Raw genomic sequence first — 21472 nt, forward strand, 5'->3', positions numbered from 1 at the left:
CAGGACTGCCGACAGTGGGGTTCGAACCCATTATCTCCCGAATACTGAATATTGGCCGCAGTTAAGCGACTGCAGCTATCGAACTGCATGTAACGCTGTAACAGCGCATTTTAGGGCAGTGTTCACCGGGCGAGTTGGCCGTGCGGTTAGGGACGCGCGGCAGTGAGCTTGCATCCAGGAGATAGTGGGTTCGAATCCCACTGACGGCAACCCTGAAGATGGTTTTCCGTGGTTTCCCGTTTTCACACCAGGAAAAGGCTATACCTTAATGAAGGCCACGGCTGCTTCCTTCCAACTCCTAGGCCTTTCCTATCCCGTCGTCGCCATAAGACCTATCTGTGTCGGTGCGACGTAAAGCCACTAGAAAAAAAAGGCTATGTTCTATGTTCAGAGGGACATCCTTTCTTGTTGTGAATCACCCCCCCCTCCCCTCGATGTTTATTACAAATGTTCAGTTACACCTTGGAGATATATTTTTTTTAGTTGCTGACCCCTCTCACGACCAACTGTCCCTGAGCTGCCTCCTACCCCGGCTTTTATATTCTCGGGGTAGATCGCATGTAGGATTGGCAGCACAGGCGTTAGCACGTCATTTGTCTACTTTGCACAGGTTTGTGGAACATTTTAAAAGAGTTGTTTTCCTTAACGAGGCACAGGTAGACACCAGCGAGTTTTCGTTGCACTGCCTCTTTCAGCTGTCCCAGATGAGGGCAATGGTGTCTATTCATCATGTCCTCTGGAAGGAATTGACATTCAGAGCCGATACGCTGATCATTCCAAAAATTATTGCTTTTTCCAAGGAACCTGATCGCTTAATATGGCCGAAGTATGCTAGACTGAGCTTAATAATCTTGCCGTCCTGTAACGTATGTGGCTCGACGTGCTCTTGAACTACCTTATTGGTGACTTTTGCAGTCCATGATATTCGATAGAAACTTCGTCAGTACCAGAGCTCAAAAGTGCCAATCTTTCTCTTGTCTGCTTGTTTAAAGTCCATCTCTTACACCCATACATGAACAATGGGAAGGTAATCATATGGACTAATCTGTATTTGGTAGCTAATGTAATATCTCTGCTCTTTCGGATAGTCAGCATAGCGCTCTGACCGAGCGAAATTTGTCTTTTAATTTCAAGACCGCATTCTCCACTTTGATTGATTTTTTTCCAAAGATGGTTAAACTTTTCCAGCTCAATGATGCCATATGTAATCATGATATAGTATTTTTCAATGTTTTATTCCACTTCATTGCAAAGCCATATAATATTGTGAAAATTTATCTTATAGTATTAGGGGAGAGCTTAGAAAGTGAACAATACAAATTATTTGAACGTTTTTAGAACTTACGGGATATACCAAAGAATATACCTCATCAATTATATTACATACAAATACAAATGTAAAAGATTCACCAATTCAATACACTATTTATTCAGATACCTGACAGCAAATACTAGTACATGTTTCGTACACTTAGTGGACATCTTGAGCTAAATAACATCAGTACTAAACCATCTTCACCATAATTATTAAAATCTATGGGGAAACTAGTGCATGACTCATTAAAATGTAGAACGAGACACCAAATTAAAATATGAATAGAAAGTGCACATATCAAGTCATAAAACATCACACATATTACTGGCAAGCTAATCACTAAAGTCTTTACATTGTTCTTTCACGTGTTTATACACATGATCTTGATGTAGTGAGAACCCAAGAGAGAGCAAATAATGATTGTAGTGATCCTCCACTGGCACTTTAGTAGCGTCTAGAATTGTTTCTGTACTTATCTAAGCCGCTAATCGTCCGTCACCCTCAGCAACCACGTTTTGACTGATGCCATTCTCCCTCTTTCGGTCCTGCAGCTAAGAGTAGAGGGGGCAGAGGTGAAATTATGCAGAAAACAACTTGTTCCGTAAAGAGGGGAGAGGAAGCAACGGGGTGAGGATAATGCTGCGGGCATTGACTTCGTTCATTGGAGAGCGGAGGCGAATAGCTTCTTCACCTTTCAATATATTCTGTGTATCAGGGAGTAAATGTAAGTAATTTTGATGACATAAAACTATGGTATTGAAATAAAGAGTAACACAGTAATTTTAGTGATGAGTAATAAGGTACTAAAACGTCTGGAGTAGTGAAGACGCTGCGTAAATTCAGAGACTTTACTACAGAAAACAATATCCCATATTCCAGACATAAGTCAAAACAGCCTCCTGTGGGACTCGTTAAGCTCTAATGCAAAATGAGGGAAATATTCTTCTGTAGGCAATAACTCCGTTCCTCGGAGAGGAGAGCGGAAGTAGGGAGGATGAGAGGAATGATTTGGGCATTGACTCTGTTCCTCGGAGAGTGGAAGAAAAATGCTGCTTCATCATCTTATAATGTATTTTCATGCAAGTTAATGATTTTGATTAAATAAAATCATGGAATTGAATTAAAGAGTATCTTGTAGGGCTTTATTTTAGTGATAAATAATAACCTTCTAAAACGTTTCGATTGGCGAAGACGCTGCATAAATTCAGAGAAATTACTACCGACAAAAGTATCCTAATCCACATTCCGGACGTTTCAGTCATAGTACCGTCTTGTGGGATTAGTTAAATGCTAATTGAATTAGTGTGAAATGTTGCACAGAAAATTAATTAATTAGGGTTAAAAAAAGGGAAACTTTGTACATGTGTGTGATCATTGAGGTTGGTTTGATCAGCTTATTTTTGCGAGGGAAGAATATTGATTTTTTCAGTCATTTCCTGTTATGACTGATGATCTGTTTGTAAACACACATGTACAACTTTGGGTTTCATGCTTCGTAATCTACTTTCAAAGTCTGCTGAAGTAATCGCCGAATGTCTCCGCGCTCACTACTCTTTAGCCTCCTGAGCAGTCGGCAGGGATCTAAGTTTCGCCTCTGTCACTTAAGGAGGTGGACAGAACTTGGCAAATAATGAAATACGTCTTTATCATCGTCTCAAGGTACACAGATTAATTCATACATATGATTATCTTTTCACAGTGGAAAGGCTGCTGAACGAGACTAGTCTGGACGTGGTGGTGTTTAGTGGACAGCTGGACCTCATTGTCGATACTCCAGGTGAGTGGTACTGTACTAACTTATGCAGCTTAGCAATTATTTAAATTCTTTAACTAGCATTTGTACCCGTTCTTCGCACGGGAATTTACAGTGTATTACATGTTTCCTTCAGAAATTTATGCGAAGTTACATCGATCTATTCCCACGTTGAAAGCGACATATTAAAATGATATTTTCCTTCAACAGTCGGAGCACTAACGAAAATATGATGAAGCTGAATTAATTTGAGAGAAACTGAGGATGATTTTCGAGTTTATTGTACGGTGCAGATCTTGGTCCGAAGTTATGTGAAATAATTCATGGTTTTCAGGTTGCATACTGTATATCTGACCACATGCGTGGCGCTCTGACGTTGATGACACCTCTTAATATCTCCCCTACCGAAAAGAGTAAAATGGCGCTTTAGTTCCCGTTACCTACCTTGAAGTGACATGCACGACATAACCTACGGGCCTTGGGCTAAATATCCAATTTTTCGTAACCGTCTGTGTTATTATCCGTCGTACGATAAATACAGTAGAAGTCAGATAGTCCGGCACGATCGGGACCGGCCCGGTGCCGGATTACCGAAAATGTCGGACTATCGGGCGGTACCTCTTACTACGATGTAGGTTAAGGCGTACAGTAAAAACAGCTCTAACACCGCGTTTTGCAGTAAAATGTTGATCAACAGAATCATTAGTTTAAATAGCACACTCCTCTTTTCAATCGTGTTGTTTCTTATTGTCATTCCATAATAATGCCGAAGTTCATCGATATTTTTATGTGTAAGTCTTCCTTTACCATTTAGAGACTTTCCATCTACAACTTCTCTTTTCCTTCTGCCCGCTTCAATTTTTAAAGGCATGTTCCCATCCGTTTTTGAACGTGGCCCATACATTCAATTTTTTAAATCTGGTTTTTTATCATACGGTTGGCTTTCCAGTACTCAGTGTAGCACACAGCCTTCCAGACTGAATATTTTCAGAGATAGAGATATTTAAGTAAGTCAATGCATAACAGCTGGATTGTATCAGATACATTTGCACTATTTATTTATAAATAATAAAACATACACTTCCAATCGTTTCGACAAATGCATCAAATTGTTCAGGAGAGATCATTATTAAGAGATAATAATATTAAAAATCCTGGAATGGTGCCGGACCATCGGGCGTTCCGCACTATTGGATGCCGGACTAATGGAATTCTACTGTACGCAGGAATAAAAATAATATATTATTAAACGTTTGTTATATACAGTCTTTTAATAGACCTAATGTCAACGAAAATTTTTGAAAATAATCTTTCTATAAATACTAACTCTATGTGATTACCATGACATATGCGCCTGATAACACAATCCGGAATGAGTAGATTACAAATAAATCGTTTGGTTGAAATAAGTCCACCAGTTTAACACATTTAGGAATATACAAACAGATAGACAGAACAACAGATGACTGACAGACACCAAAGGAAAGGTTCTACGTCATGTTTTCTCGGTTTAAGATACATTAGGTGGAGTTAATCTTCAAGCCGAGATGAATATTATGCATCCTCTGATTTTCTCCTGTTGTGGATCCTTCAAATAACTTTAGGTGTGCAAGTGTTTCTGTCACTGTCATGAAGCCCGTAGAAAATAGCTTTTTTCTCCGTCATTTGAAGAGTAAGCAAAATTATGTACGTAAAGAAAATTACTAAAAATGAACGTGCGTTTCACATATAGTCCGTCGATTTTACATATAATCAGTAGCGTAAGATGAAATTGAAAAGAAACCTCTTCATGTATTCTATAAACCCCAGTATATTACGTGATTTTTAAATTATATGAATATCAAAACGTGCTCCTGGACGGTTAGTCTCTAAACATGAAGTTTAGTAAGAATATAGTCAGTAGTGTAAGAGAAAATTGAGAAAACTCTGTTCAGTGATTTTGAAACAATATGCATACTGGAACCTGTTCCTGGATGAGTAGACTGTATATATGAAGTTTGGTCGAGATATAATCAATAGTGTAAGAGAAAATTGAAAAAAGGGAAAAAAACATCTTCTGGTCTTCCTATGAACTCCCAGTCGGTTCAGTGATTTTTGAAGGATATGAATACCAGAACATTCTCCTGATTGAGTGGACTCTAAATACGAAGTTTAGTCGACATGTAATGATAGTGTAAAACTAAAAAAAAAAAAAAAAATATTCTAGTCTTCTTACAAACCCGCAGCCTATTCAGTGATTTTAAAGTGATATGCATGTCAAAACTGCTTCTGGACGAATAGACTATACATATGAAGTTTGGTTTATATCTATTCAGCCATTTACCTGTGACGGTGGAACAAACAGACAAACAGACAGACACGTAAACTAAAAACAACTGATATGATCTCGGGTTGACCTAAAACGGATAAAGATATGAAAATTTTGCGAAAGAAATATCATTTCAGACAGCGGACCTCCTAGAATTGTATTTATAAGTTTATGTTGGTATAATCATATAGAATAATCTGTGTTTATTTTTATGTGCCTGCTGTCTAGACGACTATGCTTGAATGGTGCGAGTATCCATTTTAATACTATTATCAGGGGGGTAAATCCATCATGTTGTCTTATAATAGGAAGATTCTCATATGTTACCTACTGTATAAATGCGAGGAATTACTCACTCATCGCATAGATCTCCGCCGCTTGATACGACAGGCAGTGCACTTCGTGAGTCGGTCTGTCAAGAAGCATAAGATTGAAATAAAAATTGTTGAGATACAACGGTCGACGAAATGCATCAAGTTCACAAGCATATGAAGTCCGTGTTGATAATTTTCTTGGATTGTATAAAACATTGTCCTCAAATAATTCCTCTTGCTTGGTCTAGACTGACGCATGCAGTACCGCAAGGACAGACTGTTAACCAATAGTCCATTTTAACCATACCTGAAGTGAGAGTGTTTAAGGAACTAAAAAACTGCATCGAATTTTGCTTCAGGCTTAAAACAAATCTGCTGCGTTAGCTCACCGTCAACTTACAGAAGCGTATAGTGATAATGTTTAAATTGGAGCCACTTTTTTAAGAGTAACGAATGTCGGTCGTCGGCAACGAACATGCTGGGTGACAACATCGGACACATGAATGAGGTAATAACTGCAGATCAAACCCGAAATGTTTGTGATATAATAAATTTGGCGTACAGGGATGGTTCAATGCATTTTGCTTGACAATTTGAAAATGAATGTAAGGATGTGTCAAGACTTCTGAGTGTCAAAACAAAAAGTATATCACGTTGTTGTCTGCAGGCAACAATTTCGTCTTGAAAGTCATAACCAGAGATGAATTATTAGTTTAAGTTTATAACTCTGCTGAAATAAAACACGAGACACACAGAAGTCGTCGTCCAGCTCATCACGATCGACAAAGTGCATCAAGTTCACAGGCATATGAAGTCCGTGTTGGTAATTTTCTTTGATTATATAAAACATTGTTCTCAAAGAATTCATTGTCCTTGGTCTAGACTGACACATGCGGTACCGCAAGGATAGATTGTTACCGCACTATATTTCTGTAATTTTGTGGAGCATCACCTGAGACCAGAAGAAATCGGCAATACTTTCTGAAGAACCCTCCCATCGTGTTGCAGGATAACGTGCGGGCAAATGTGGTACACCCTGTAGTCGTTTTGTATTATTGTTGGGTTTGGGAAGTGTCAATTTGTATTATTACTGGGCTTGAGAAGTGCTTTACCATCCACCATATTCTCCGGACGTAAGCCCCTGTGATTGCGACTGGATCCCAAAGATGAACGAACCACTTCGTGACATTCGCTTCCGAAGTGTTCCCGAGATTCGCTCCATCAGGCATTTCAATAGAACAGCCGCTGCTGCAGGGATTATCTTCTACATCACTGATAACGAGTTATGGATAATGCTGGTAACTATATTGAAGGACTCTAAATGTTTCACACAGGTATGACTTTTGTTCTTAGTAGTAAATAAATAGTTGCCGCTATTAAGGTCCCAGCCCCTATACATCACAAATGTTTTTGCAATACCTCACAACATCCGTTTAACACATCGGGTGGAATTTCCTCTAGTCCACTACATTTAGTAGATTTCAGATATAGCATAGCTTTCTTCTTATTATTATTATTAAGAGGCACTCGAAAGAGCATTATAACCTAATACATAGAACTGATTCATACGATGTAATTAGTTTTTTACTATAGTCTCTTATGGATTTTGTTCTTTCCGCACACGTTGTTAAGTGGTAGCGGTCACACTTCCTGTTACACAATGAACATACACAGTCTTCGTTAGGTTGATGTTCGACAGACCTTGTGATGAAAGCCATGAACCGCAAGTCTAGTTACAACATGTCTGTGTTCCTGCCCATTCTCTGACCATTGCCGATCTATCATTGCACTCGTGCCGTAGAACTCGAGGTCGATGCCATTTCTCTTCTTCCTGCGTAATTCGACATGGGCTTGGTCGAGACCGGTAGATGGTAGCATGAATTGCAGTCTCAAGTCTTCTATGAAATTTTCCCTTGCTAATTCGCAGACAATCCTTGAGGGTGCATGTATCCCAAATCCTAGAGATCTCTTCAAGCATCTTGCTTGCTTTCACACTTTCTAATCGTGTAAGGTTGCTGTTCGTGAGCTGCTCCCATATTAATTCTAATCCATATGACACAACTGGTACTATGACTGCCTTAAATAATGCCATTGCAGTAGACAAAGAGAGTTTGGTGATATTTTTAATTCTGTGTATGGATTTCGTGGCTGCTGCCACGCTCTCTTGAACGTGTGTCCTATAGTAAGACAAGGTCATTTGCAGGTACACTCCTAGGTACCTGAATTTGTTCGCGGTCGTTAGCATATTTCCTTGCAGAATTAGGGGGTCATCAGACGATAATTTATCTCATTTTCTGAATATCATGTGCACTGTTATCTCTTTATTGATCTCTAAGCTGCTTTTGCCAGCCCATAGTTCAAGCTTCTGGAGCGTACCTTGCAGGTCGTCTTTTCACTGTGATCCTAGTGCCATGTCATCTGGGTACATAATTAGTTTCACTATGGGGTAGCGTCGGATTGCGTTCATAATGTCAGCTGTTAACATGTTAAATAGTAGGGGACTCATGAAGTCGCCCTAGAGTACGCCGTTCGTCTGTCTGACCTTCTCTGATAGGGCGACACCGTTGTTTATAACTATGTGGTTGTATGCTGAAATTACCTCAACTATTCCCCCCAATGTGTAACAGATTACCAGCATCCATTATAGTTTGTATATGAGAATAATACGGCGAATGAAGTCGAAAGACTTTCTGTAGTCTATGAAGACCACGTGGTATTTCCCTTTCTGGTGCCTCAAGGCCTGTTCCACTTCTGCTTGTAGTAGTCTCACTGCTTGTAGAGTGCTCCTTTCCTCTCGGAAACCGAATTGGCAGTCTGGTATGAATATGTACAATTTCTTGGCTATTTTTTTCGTTAAAATTCGGGAGAAAAAAGCTTGAACATTGTAGGTTCTAGAACTATTCCTCTGTAAGAATTGGGATGCTCAGTTTACCTTTCCCTTTATACAGTATTGGCATTTGGGCTGTTCTCCAGCTGACTGGGCTAGTACCTGTTATCAAACACTTATTGCACAGATCTGTCCATACTGGGAGAAGTAGGTCTTGTGTCTCTCTTTTATGTGTTCCATGAATATCTTGTCAGGCCCTGCTGCTTTACCCTTCTTATCAGCCGTGATATTGGTTTGTATTTCCGCTGGGGTAATTTGGATGGTCACTGTAATGATGCTATTTGTAGCTGTAATTGGATGGTATTTTGTCGTTCCATTCTTATTGAGGAGAAATGATTCACCCATGTCTTTATCGGTATCTCTTTCGCCTTGGGGACTTGTCTCTTCCTTAGAGCCAGGAAGGGATCTGTTCTCGCTAATTCTGCTGTTTCCCTAGCTTCGGATTCAATGTGTTCAGTTCCTTTAGTCTTAAGTACGTAACAGCTTATATTCTTTCCTCCTCTTAGCGTATTCTCCTATGTCTCTTCTGTCATTTGTGCACTTTGCTCTATACAACACAGTGTTGCCTTCCGGGGCGTGTAGCACTCTGTATCAAACCATTTTTGTGCGTTTCTCTTTCTTCTGGTGACGAAAGCTTTGCTGATACACTGTACCTAGTTGATCCTGAGCGATGAGGGCTCTTGCTTATTCTTTACTTGTGATGTCCTGCAATTTTGTCAGGTCTAAATTTCTGGAGGGACATGGCTCTGATGACTATTTTCCTAATGCTGCATGTGGTGCTATATCTATCTCTGTGTCCACGCGGGTATGTTTTCGAATGGTATAATCTCCCGAGGCCCATAGCCCTTCTTGTTTTAATATGAGTATCGCTTCTCTCCTGTAAAATGCATGTTCAGTGGCGCTTGCCCCGTTCTGCGTGAAGTAGGCTTTAAAAGATTTTTCGTTAGCTAGCTTCCTAAACCAGTTCAGTCCTTGTACTTGTCAGTTCTGCAGTAGATGTCTCCGGCTAATATTAAGTTTTTTTGATTCTTTGTGTGACTTATTGTCCTTAAGAGAGTGTCTATTACATCTTACGTTGCCGTGTCTGGAGAGATGAATATTCCTATAATTGCAAGTAACTGTTATGGTGTTTAACTCTGTCCTGTAGTCCAGAATGCTTCCTGCTGTCGGTTTGAGGAAGCAAGACACTCCGCCAGCTGGTCTGCCTCGTGTGGTATTTGCCTAGGCATGTTCTCCATGAAACCTGGTAGGTCTATAGGTTCTCGTAGAAAAGTCTCTACCGAGCTCGATAGCTGCAGTCGCTTAAGTGCGGCTAGTGTCCAGTATTCGGGAGATAGTGGGTTCGAACTCCACTGTCGGCAGCCCTGAAGATGGTTTTCCGTGGTTTCCCATTTTCATATCAGGGAAATGATGGAACTGTACCTTAATTAAGGCCACGGCCGCTTACTTCCCTGTCCTAGCCGTTTCCTGTCACATCGTCGCCATAAGACCTATCTGTGTCGGTGCGACGTAAAGCCAATAGAAAAAAAAAAGAAAATTCTCTTTCATGATTACTACATCATAGTTCGTTGTCAGATCCGGTGGCGTATATTGTAACGCGTTTTTGAGTCCTTCCGTGTTCCATAAGAGATATCAGCTCCTTTGTTATGCCTGTGGTCTCGAAAAAGAAGCTTTCTTATACGCATCACTATCTATTGGAATTAACGCTACTCTGTAGCTTGCACCACTCTCGAGAAAAGTCATACTTTGAGAATTGCAAGAATTGCAATGTAGTGGTTGGCGGTTGGTGGTTGGTTTCTAATATGAATTTAATTCATGTAGGATTCTGAAGTTGAGGAGGAATTCTTTCTTTTTCTCGAATGACCGAAGACGACGCCCAACATAATATATGTTCATTCTTCTGTGTCATTGTAGGCGAGAAAAGGATGGGTTTTATTTGTCATTTTTGCCTTTCCCGGCGTTTTTGGCTTATTGGTCCTTTTTTAGCCTCTTCTAATGTCTTAACGGATATTTCTTGCAACTCGCCTTCTATCGACTAAATTTGTACAGCCCATTCTCAATACGAATAATGAATAGTTCATCGATCACCTCTTGAACATCTTTTCTCTAGTAAATACATCAATCTCATCCATAAATGAAAAGAGGGAAAATGAAATAATAATGAAATGAAAAAATGAAAGTAGTTCTTAGAAACAAGATAAGTGAAATATTGAAAGGAGAAATATTTTGATGTGATTTTTAAGAGGAAGATCTCACTTGCTTCAAGCATGAACTCTTAACATCCGTTGATGTGGAGAAATGTTTCTCGATGTTTCACTACGTGCTGTCTGAATACGGACAATCCTGTGCACTTATGACCTTGGAGATGTACTGCAAAGTCAGCTAAAGTAAGGTTTCCGAATAACCAATTTCTGTAACCCTAGTGTAGTTGATTGCAGTTATACTAATTTCAATTTCTTTCTCCAGGATGTCCATTGGGGGCTCGCTGAATTCATTCTTAGTGGAAACAATATTTCATTCTAAATATATACTGTTTGAAGGAAGAAGTATTTCACTCATATATAACATTCGATAATGTTGACTGGACCAGGCTATTTAAGATTCTGAAGGTGATTGGGATCAGATACCGAGAACGAAGAATTATCTACAATCTGTATAAAAATCAGTCTGAAGTGATAAGAATCGAGGGCTTTGAAAAAGAAGCAGCAATCCAGAAAGGAGTGAGGCAAGGCTGCAGTTTGTCCCCCTCCTTTTCAATGTTTACATAGAACAGGCAGTATAGGAAATCAAAGAGGAATTTGGAAAGGGAATCACAATCCAAAGAGAAGAAATCAAATCCTTGAGATTTGCCGATGATATTGTTATTTTATCTGAGACTGCAGAAGATCTCAAGAAGCTGCTGAATGGTATAGACAAAGTCTTGGGTAAGAAGTACAGATGAAAATAAATAATCCAAAACAAAAGTAATGGAGTGCAGTCGAACGAAGGCAGGTGATGCAGGCAATATTAAATTAGGAAATGAAGTCTTAAAGGAAGTAGATGAATATTGTTACTTGGGTAGTAAAATAACTAACGATGGAAGAAGTAAGGAGGACATAAAATGCAGATTAGCACAAGCAAGGAAGAGCTTTCTTAAGAAATTTGCTCACTTCAAACACTGATATAGGAATTAGAAAGAGGTTTTGAAGACTTTCCGTGTGGAGCGTGGCATTGTATGGAAGTGAAACGTGGACGATAACTAGCTCAGAAAGAAAGAGAATAGAAGCTTTTGAAATGTGGTGTTACAGAAGAATGCTGAAGGTGAGATGGATAGATCGAATCACGAATGAAGAGATACTGAATCGAATTGGCGAGAAGAGATCGATTTGGCTAAATTTGACGAGAAGAAGAGATAGAATGATAGGACACATCTTAAGACACCCAGGACTTGTTCAGTTGGTTTTTGAAGGAAGTGTAGGTGGTAAGAACGGTAGGGGTAGACCGAGGTAGAATATGACAAGCAAATTAGAGCAGATGTAGGATGCAGTAAATCTCCTACAACCGCTGACCCGCGGGAAAATCGGGACAGAATGGGATGTAGTAGAAATAATCCTAGTGACATCGCTGGTCGTTTCTCACCAAGGCAGTCCGTGTTTCGTTCCCAGCCAATGCCTGTGGGATTTACGAATGGAAATGACGCTTCCTATGAGTCGAATTCCACATAAAAATGGAGGTCCCGTGGCTTATGATTAAGAAAGTAAAAGTCTCATAAAACAAGGTAAAGTCGGCAGCCTCGTTGGGAGAGGAGAAGCTACTTGTGACGTAATGTTTACAACCCGAACATGATTCAGTGTGCAGTTAATGACCACATACCGCTTAGCCATGGTACAGTTCACATCGAGGACATGATTTTTGTTTACAGCAAAGTAGGACAGAATTCTCGTCCAGCTGCGGAGATGAACGATGAACGATTTCCAAAAAGAAGGGCTCCATATTGGCGCACGATCAATCAATCAATCAATCAATCAATCAATCAATCAATCAATCAAACAATCAATCAATCAATCAATCAATCCAATCAATCAATCAATCCAATCAATCAATCAATCAATCAATCAATCATTCAATCAGTCAGTCAGTCAGTCAGTCAGTCAGTCAGTCAGTCAGTCGGTCGGTCGGTCGGTCGGTCGGTCGGTCGGTCGGTCGGTCGGTCGGTCGGTCGGTCGGTCGGTCGGTCGGTCGGTCGGTCGGTCGGTCGGTCGGTCGGTCGGTCGGTCGGTCGGTCGGTCGGTCGGTCGGTGTTCTGCATTTATGCGCCACCTGCTGCCTCAACAATTTGCAGCGTCTGTCTTGCAGCTGCAATCTGCCTCTTGAAAAGCCCATGCCAGCAATCACGTAATCGTTGCGAAACCATATCGGGTAGTAGGATTATGATGAGCCATCTTCTCAATTGATTCCAGACAACTTAATGCATACGAATTGAATCTAGACACAAAGTGGCCATAAGTCAGAGAACACAACAGTTGGCCTCGAGACAGACAATTGTATCTGTGCCCCAAAGTGATGGTGACCTACCTGTTATACAGTAATAATTATTGTATCTTCCGTGTTAGAGAACATTTCATTAAACACATTCTCACATTTATGTTGAAAAGCACAGACAATTCTCCCTGGCATTTCTGTTTTCTGCACTGAACCACTGAAAACGCCAAAACATTGTAAAAGTACCTATCATAAAATGTATAAACATTCAGTATTATTCTGGGGCATTTGTTCTCTTGAACACTGTGTGTATATAGCATTAAAATATACACTGACTGACAGAGCAAATGCAACACCAAGGAGGAGTGGTTCGAAAGGGATGAAAGTTGGGGAAAAACAGAGACGGCACGGACGAATAATTGATGTTTATTTCAAACCGATATGCAGGTTACACAATGCGCACGGCATCGACTCAGTAGGATGTAGGACCACCGCGAGCGGCGATGCACGCAGAAACACGTCGAGGTACAGAGTCAATAAGAGTGCGGATGGTGTCCTGAGGGATGGTTCTCCATTCTCTGTCAACCATTTGCCAGAGTTGGTCGTCCGTACGAGGCTGGGGCAGAGTTTGCAAACGGCGTCCAATGAGATCCCACACGTGTTCGATTGGTGAGAGATCCGGAGAGTACGCTGGCCACGGAAGCATCTGTACACCTCGTAGAGCCTGTTGGGAGATGCGAGCAGTGTGTGGGCGGGCATTATCCTGCTGAAACAGAGCATTGGGCAGCCCCTGAAGGTACGGGAGTGCCATCGGCCGCAGCACATGCTGCACGTAGCGGTGGGCATTTAACGTGCCTTGAATACGCACTAGAGGTGACGTGGAATCATACGCAATAGCGCCCCAAACCATGATGCCGCGTTGTCTAGCGGTAGGGCGCTCCACAGTTACGGCCGGATTTGACCTTTCTCCACGCCGACGCCACACGCGTCTGCGGTGACTATCACTGACAGAACAGAAGCGTGACTCATCGGAGAACACGACGTTCCGCCATTCCCTCATCCAAGTCGCTCTAGCCCGGCACCATGCCAGGCGTGCTCGTCTATGCTGTGGAGTCAATGGTAGTCTTCTGAGCGGACGCCGGGAGTGCAGGCCTCCTTCAACCAATCGACGGGATATTGGTCGATATTGGAACAGCCAGGGTGTCTTGCACATGCTGAAGAATGGCGGTTGACGTGGCGTGCGGGGCTGCCACCGCTTGGCGGCGGATGCGCCGATCCTCGCGTGCTGACGTCACTCGGGCTGCGCCTGGACCCCTCGCACGTGCCACATGTCCCTGCGCCAACCATCTTCGCCACAGGCGCTGCACCGTGGACACATCCCTATGGGTATCGGCTGCGATTTGACGAAGCGACCAACCTGCCCTTCTCAGCCCGATCACCATACCCCTCGTAAAGCCGTCTGTCTGCTGGAAATGCCTCCGTTGACGGCGGCCTGGCATTCTTAGCTATACACGTGTCCTGTGGCACACGACAACACGTTCTACAATGACTGTCGGCTGAGAAATCACGGTACGAAGTGGGCCATTCGCCAACGCCGTGTCCCATTTATCGTTCGCTACGTGCGCAGCACAGCGGCGCACTTCACATCATGAGCATACCTCAGTGACGTCAGTCTACCCTGCAATTGGCATAAAGTTCTGACCACTCCTTCTTGGTGTTGCATTTGCTCTGTCAGTCAGTGTATTTTAAACTCGGAAAATGCAAGCGTTAGGTTTTTTGTATAATCCTTTTGGACATATGTTCTTTGCTTCCATTTAAGTTCTATCTTTGTAATTGTTGCCACTAAACGCATCGAGATACAGGACAAATAAACAATGAGCATTTGTTCTGATACGTATTCCTATGTTTGTGTACGCTCCATCGTGTTGCGTTGTGTTAATTCCGTGTATCAGTTACCGTTCACCCTGTATAATTTGCTTACAAATATTTTACACCTTTTACAAGGATGTATAAACGAAGTGGGGGGGTGCTTCAGATCCCCCACCTCGAATTTGTTTGTGCTATTTTGTATCCTAGTCCTAGTGGGTTAAAAAAAAGTAAATAAATGCAATGTAAATTTTAATCTTATACCAGTTGCATAGTATTATTTGAAGTAATTCCACTACTGTATATGAGTTGAGTATGTTTGTAAGTGTAGGAGATATTAAGTAGAATTTTGTAAACAATATAAATTTATTAAGGATGATCTGTTTGTTTAATAGAACAAAATTGTTAGCAAATTGTATATTAATGTATTCTAGAAAAAAAAATTCTTCTCTTGTTAATTTAAAATTTAGTGCTTGACAATAATGTATTTTAGTGTACCATTTGCCACCGAGGTAGACACCTCATTTTCAAATAAAGATATTTTGATTTGATTTTGATTTGATAATCGTATGGTGAACTCACGACATGCAGACATGCAGTCGCGGCAGCGGAGATATATGGAGCTGGTAGCTGAGCGATGTGACGAAATGGTAATATTTGAAACTGATAAAACTGACTGACTGACTGACTGACTGACTGACTGACTGACTGACTGACTGACTGACTGACTTCGGCAAGAATTTAATATCAATGCCATCGTTCTAGTGACCATACGTTTATTTGGTGGTGTAGTTCAGTAGGTATTGCTTTTAGAAAAGAGTTGCTTAAAAAGTTATGTTGGCATTAGAAGAACATATTTACATTGTGGAGTGCTATGAAAAAAGAAATTCACCGAACTCGATAGCTGCAGTCGCTTAAGTGTGGTCAGTATCCAGTAATCGGGAGATAGTGTGTTCGAGCCCCACTGTCGGCAGCCCCGAAGATGGTTTTCCGTGGTTTCCCATTTTCACACCAGGAAAATGCCGGGGGTGTGCCTTAATTAAGGCCACGGCCGCTTCCTTCCACTTCCTAGGCCTTTCCTATCCCATCGTCGCCATAAGACATCTGTGTCAGTGCGACGTAAAGCAAGTAGCAATATAGTCTATATATATATATTCATCTGAACAAGAAGTGCCAGATTTAATTCATTCACAGTTTTCCTGGCGTCACCCTCACATACGAGAAGAAGTTATATCGAACAACTCACAGACTGTGTTCGCCGAGTGTCTGCAGCAAGGGCGTAAGCTATGCGATTCGGGCCGCCTGCCAAAATAAAATTTCGGGCCCCCTCAAAATGTAAAACCCTATGAATAACTAATATATATTTAATTACAACAGGTAGAAGTATGCAATGTATTGTCAAGTTGTACAAACAAAGGGATTAAGATTATTAAAATAATGTTTAATAAGTTTTATTTAACTGCCTTCATGGTTTAACGGTTGAGCTCCTAAACTGCCTGGAATACAGGCGAGACAGCCTACATGTTGAGCTAGGTCATCCGCACACATGTGGGCTGTCACACGAAGGAGTGGTGAGGAAACAATATTGACAACTTAAGGGGTCTACGAGGTTTCGATTTCGGAGCCTCATGAGACGGGTCTGGTCGTGACATCCCTGGGAAGGGTGGTAGGAGTTCCTCACCAGGGGGGATGTCGCGACCAGACAGATTTAGGTTAGATGTAGTATATATTTAATATAAATTTCTCATTTTGATTCTAACTTTTCTTTTAATGTTATAACGTAATAAATAAAAATTCGTTCAATTAGTAAGATAAGGTAGGGAAGATATATGTTGTCCTAGACTATATAATATTGTTAATGTCTAGGACAAAATAATTCATATTCAGTATAGTAACAGCCAATAATTGTAAGAGGGTATTGTAAGCCATGTATCATAATTCAAGGAATTGCAATAAACGAATGCTCTCTCCCCAGCTCCAGGCGATCCGGAATTGGGGGACGGGAGTATTCTATTCTATTCCTAAACTGCCAGCCATGCACCACCCAGATGTTCTAACTTAACTTCAAATAGTTTTGCTTTTCAGTAAGTAGAGAACTACAGAAAAAAAGAACAAAATCGATTAATCAAAAAGTGTTTAAATGAAGTTAGAAAAATATCAAACCGCACAACCGACAATCGTAATTTATTCGTAACTTTGTGCAGTGATATATCGTTCGAAAATGAAATATATTATTTTTATTTATTTGAGAGGTGTCTGTGGGCCCCCTTAAAGGCCCGAGCCTGCCTGCATTGCAGGCCTTGCAGGCCCTAACGTTACGCTTCTGGTCTGCAACCCTTTTAAGGAAATACCAAACGTTTTCAAGAACTGGGAGAGGTCAATTGAGCATCTTATTTTATGCCAGGGAAGATTTTAATATCTTACAAAGGAGTCACAGATTTCTTTTAAACTTTGGTAGATTGATCTGTGTCAAAAATAAACAGGTACTTGTCCGAGGATTTGTGCCATTGGCCCTGATTTAATGAGAAAATTGCCTTTTAAATTTAACACCCTGTATATCTGTTGGTGTTTTACGTAAAAGTATCCGTAACATTGTTGGTCTAGTGCTCAGCATCCCTGATTTTCACGCGAGCGACTCGAGTTCGAGATGCTCATTTCACTTTCATTTTCTTCCTTTTTCTTTATCTCATAATGTTAACCAGCGTTGATTTATTCTCCGACAAATTGAAGTGGTTCATGAAATTGTCAAGAAATGATATGACAAACTTCTACAATTAACATTGTGAATAAAACAATTCATTGCAAAAGTGAGGTTTTTTTAACCTTACTGATCCTTTGTTATAAACCGTTAACAATTAACACTTCCCCATCTCTTATCATAACTGTTATAAAAGTAAAAAGAGAAGATTTGTTAAGGTACTAGCGGCAAAGTGGGACAGTAGTAAACGAGTTTAGTACTTCCTAGTTTTCATGGACATAGAACCAAAAACAGATCAAAGAAAAAGTGAGAACGAAAACAAACGTAAACACGAGACCCAGGCGGGCGTCGAAATCGAGACGACCGCGTGAAACTGAAGGACGATAACCACTAGACCAGCGGTGATGCAGGTAGTCAGGGCAAACTGCTGACAGGTATGCACTTAAATGACAATTTTCTCGTTGAATAAGGGCCAATGGCACAAACTCACACACACACACACACACATATGTTCATTTTTAACGTAGATTAACCTCCCGAATTTTAGACGAAATCGATGAGCCTCCCTGTCTTAGTTTTACCAGAAATTGTGTTCTTTGTATGTTACTTGATAATGAGTTGAACGTGCCAATGTGATAAGTTGCTGTGGTTTGAGCCGTGCTACTCCCTACTGAAAGACCCTGTAAAAGAAACAATAACAGACGGCTTAGCCATGGTGAAAAAGCAGTTCCCACGAGGTCTGCGAAGTTAAACAACATTAGGGGAGGTCAGCCATCGGATGGATAGCCACTTGCCTTTGGTTAGAGGAAGAGTGGAACGCAACTGGTCAGTCCAACGTAACCCAAGTAAACTCCGGCTCAGGATGCCTGTCGCTGTAGTCTCCAAGGCAATTCTGGGGCTGGAGCAAGGATAGAACATTATAAGTGAAACAATGATCAAATTAATACAAAAGAAGGTAGTCTTATAACACAAGTTTGTAATACTTGCAAATATTATAAATATTTTAAGGCTTTATCTTTCATAAAAGTATATTCATGATAAAATCATTTCCACTGCTCGATCTGGAAGAATTACGTATCTTTTCTGCATACTATGTGCCAAGTTCGATTATGACTTATAATCCACAATAATCGGCGAGGTTCGATTAATCGAAAATTCGCATATTTTCACTGGTCATTGGTCATCACTTCTCTCCCAGACTTGTGATATATTCCAACAATATCTCCTTATTTACTGCAGGCCTACTGAGATTTTAATGTTGGATACAAATCGCACAAAGAGAGTGTTTTATTCCTGGAGAAATTCTACAAGCAACTTTTGACTTGGCAAATTGTCTTTGATTCTGCTTACTTGTCGTCCATTCGAGAGAGGTAGGTTCTTCCTATGGCACGTAAATCATACGAAGTAATCGGAAATTCAAAATCACTCATGTTTTCTATACATTTCATAAAACCCTCTTCCTCCTCCGCTTGACTGAATATAGATTGCTGCCTAGGCTCTCTCACTTTGGTCAGTCTCTAATCTATTTTAACATTTGTAATATAAAATTTAATTGATGTACTCTTCTGAGATAGTTCATTATTTCTTAATGCCTTTTGTACTTTACTTACCGGGCGAGTTGGCCGTGCGCGTAGAGGCGCTCGGCTGTGAGCTTGCATCCGAGAGATCGTGGGTTCGAGCCCCACTGTCGGCAGCCCTGAAGATGGTTTTCGGTGGTTTCCCATTTTCACACCAGGCAAATGCTGGGGCTGTACCTTAATTAAGGCCACGGCCGGTTCCTTCCAAATCCTAGGCCTTTCCTATCCCTTCGTCGCTATAAGACCTATCCGTGTCGGTGCGACGTAAAACAACTAGCAAAAAATTGTACTTTACTTGGTCAGTGTTGTAAGAATTTTGAAATCTGCTCGGGTAACTTTCCTTTATAGTATGGAATAAAGAAATTAGACTAATCTATACAAGGAAACGAATCGAGGTCCCCTAAGACTGGGAACAGAACAGAACAGAACCTCTGAACGCTGTACATCAAACACTGCAGTATCTGTGCAGTAGACGCGTGTGAAGCAGAGGACAGAATTTGTCAAAGAATATGAAAGAAATCGTGTGCAAAATGGTCACCCACCCGCAAAACAACACAGTTCAGTTATTAGCTGGAAAGGAGAAAGACACAGGATTAAGTTTGGAGCCAGGCATGTCATCCGATTATCAATAAGGTGGCATTCAGGCGTGCTTTCAGGCGAATGGTGGATATTTTAAACAGTTCTTGTATTCTGGTACATGGAGACAGCTACCCGACGTGCGATGTGCCAGACACTTTCCGTACGAAGTTGGAAAGCATGTAACTCGTAAATGTTTGACCGTTGGACATTCATGTGCATAGGGATTTTGTTTTTTGTTTTGAAATGTGCTATCCACTCCCTTCCCAGATTACTGTTCACAAGTTTGGGGACATCCTGTACATTATTTTACAGTTAAGGAAATATCTGAAAACTACCAAGATACATTCATTACAATCTTCCCTTCCAGATGGCTCTAAAACATTATGAGAAATGGAGCAAAGTTACGGTACGTGTTTGGTCTTGTACGTTGTAGAATGGTTATCAACACTGTTGTTTTCCCCAATAAAACGACAGACCCCACTGGTTTTTCCCATTTTTACACCAGGCAAATGCTGGGGATGTATATTAATTGCTTGCTTGCTTGTTGTTTTAAGGGGCCTAACATCGAAGGCCATCGGCCCCTGTATATTAATTAAGATCATGGTCGCTTTGTTCCCACTCCTAGCCCTTTCCTATCCCATCGTCGCCATAAAGACCTACCTGTGTCGGTGTAACACAGAAAAAAAAAGGAAACTATCAACAACAGTCAACATTGTACATGATAAGATTATTGATATTGCAGGTACTGTTGACTGGGTTCAGCGACTTCAGTGGTCAGGAGCTGATGGCTGGCGTAAAGGGTCTCGCGACCCGTTGACAGTCAACGGAGTCGTAGAGGGCTACGTCAAGAGGAACGGGCACTTGACTTTCTACTGGATCAACCGAGCAGGACATATGGTAAGTAATACTACTCTTCATTCGTACATCGCCTTCTGTCCTTCGGCTTTATTAAAATCTCCATTCTTGTCGAAGGGTATTATGATATGAAATATGCTGGGTAAAAATTCATTCACAATACGATTGTGCTTGAACAAGGCGGAGTTTGTGTTTGTTCATCGCAGTGGGAAGAAGATAGTGGGGCGAGCAGCGGTTAAGTCAGTGGATCGAGTTCAGTCTTTATATGTCTCACGTAGGTTTTTAGAGAAGAATTCTAGAGTCCTACAAATGCAAAACTAATAACGTGAATTCAGAATGGAATATGTTGATCTTTCAGGGGCTAGTGACATTAGAGCGAAAGGAAGCACTGTATCACCAAGATCGACCGACTACTGAGCAGACATAGTACCCTGCGACACAGCCGGATGACGCAGCACCGGAAGTAAAAAGGAAAATCATTAGTTCCTGGAATAATCGAACGCAATCATATTTTGAGACACAGATAACTTTGAAATAAGAAGGAGCTGTTTATTTGTCGATTCTGGGTTTAGTACATAACGTTTGTGATCGGTTTGCCCGGATTCGATAGGAGTTTAAAGTCTAGAATAGGTTTGTATGAACCGCCTCACGTCATGTGAACCAATGTACAGATTCAGTCCAATTCGATACCGCGCGGATTCCGCACAGATGGAACCGCCACATCTGAATTAAGCCTTACGAGCATAATAGATCACTCCTGACGAAGACTTCGTAGTAACTGTTTACTACAGTACCCTATGTAACCTAATTAGGTTATGTTGGACGTTACAAAAATTTCCACCGGGCGAGTTGGCCGTGC

General features: G+C 41.1%; 1 protein-coding gene across 1 annotated transcript in view; it reads left to right on the top strand.

The window, feature by feature from the left end:
• The window catches only part of LOC136874767 (retinoid-inducible serine carboxypeptidase), a 78816-nt gene that overhangs the window by 56443 nt on the left and 901 nt on the right, over positions 1-21472 (top strand). The window contains exons 7-8 of the mRNA XM_067148436.2: positions 3015-3092; positions 20501-20655. Of these exons, the coding sequence (XP_067004537.1) occupies positions 3015-3092; positions 20501-20655 (233 nt within the window). The remainder of the gene's footprint in view (positions 1-3014; positions 3093-20500; positions 20656-21472) is intronic.

The sequence above is a fragment of the Anabrus simplex genome, chromosome 5, assembly GCF_040414725.1.
Source record: "Anabrus simplex isolate iqAnaSimp1 chromosome 5, ASM4041472v1, whole genome shotgun sequence".
NCBI classification, from domain to species: domain Eukaryota; kingdom Metazoa; phylum Arthropoda; class Insecta; order Orthoptera; family Tettigoniidae; genus Anabrus; species Anabrus simplex.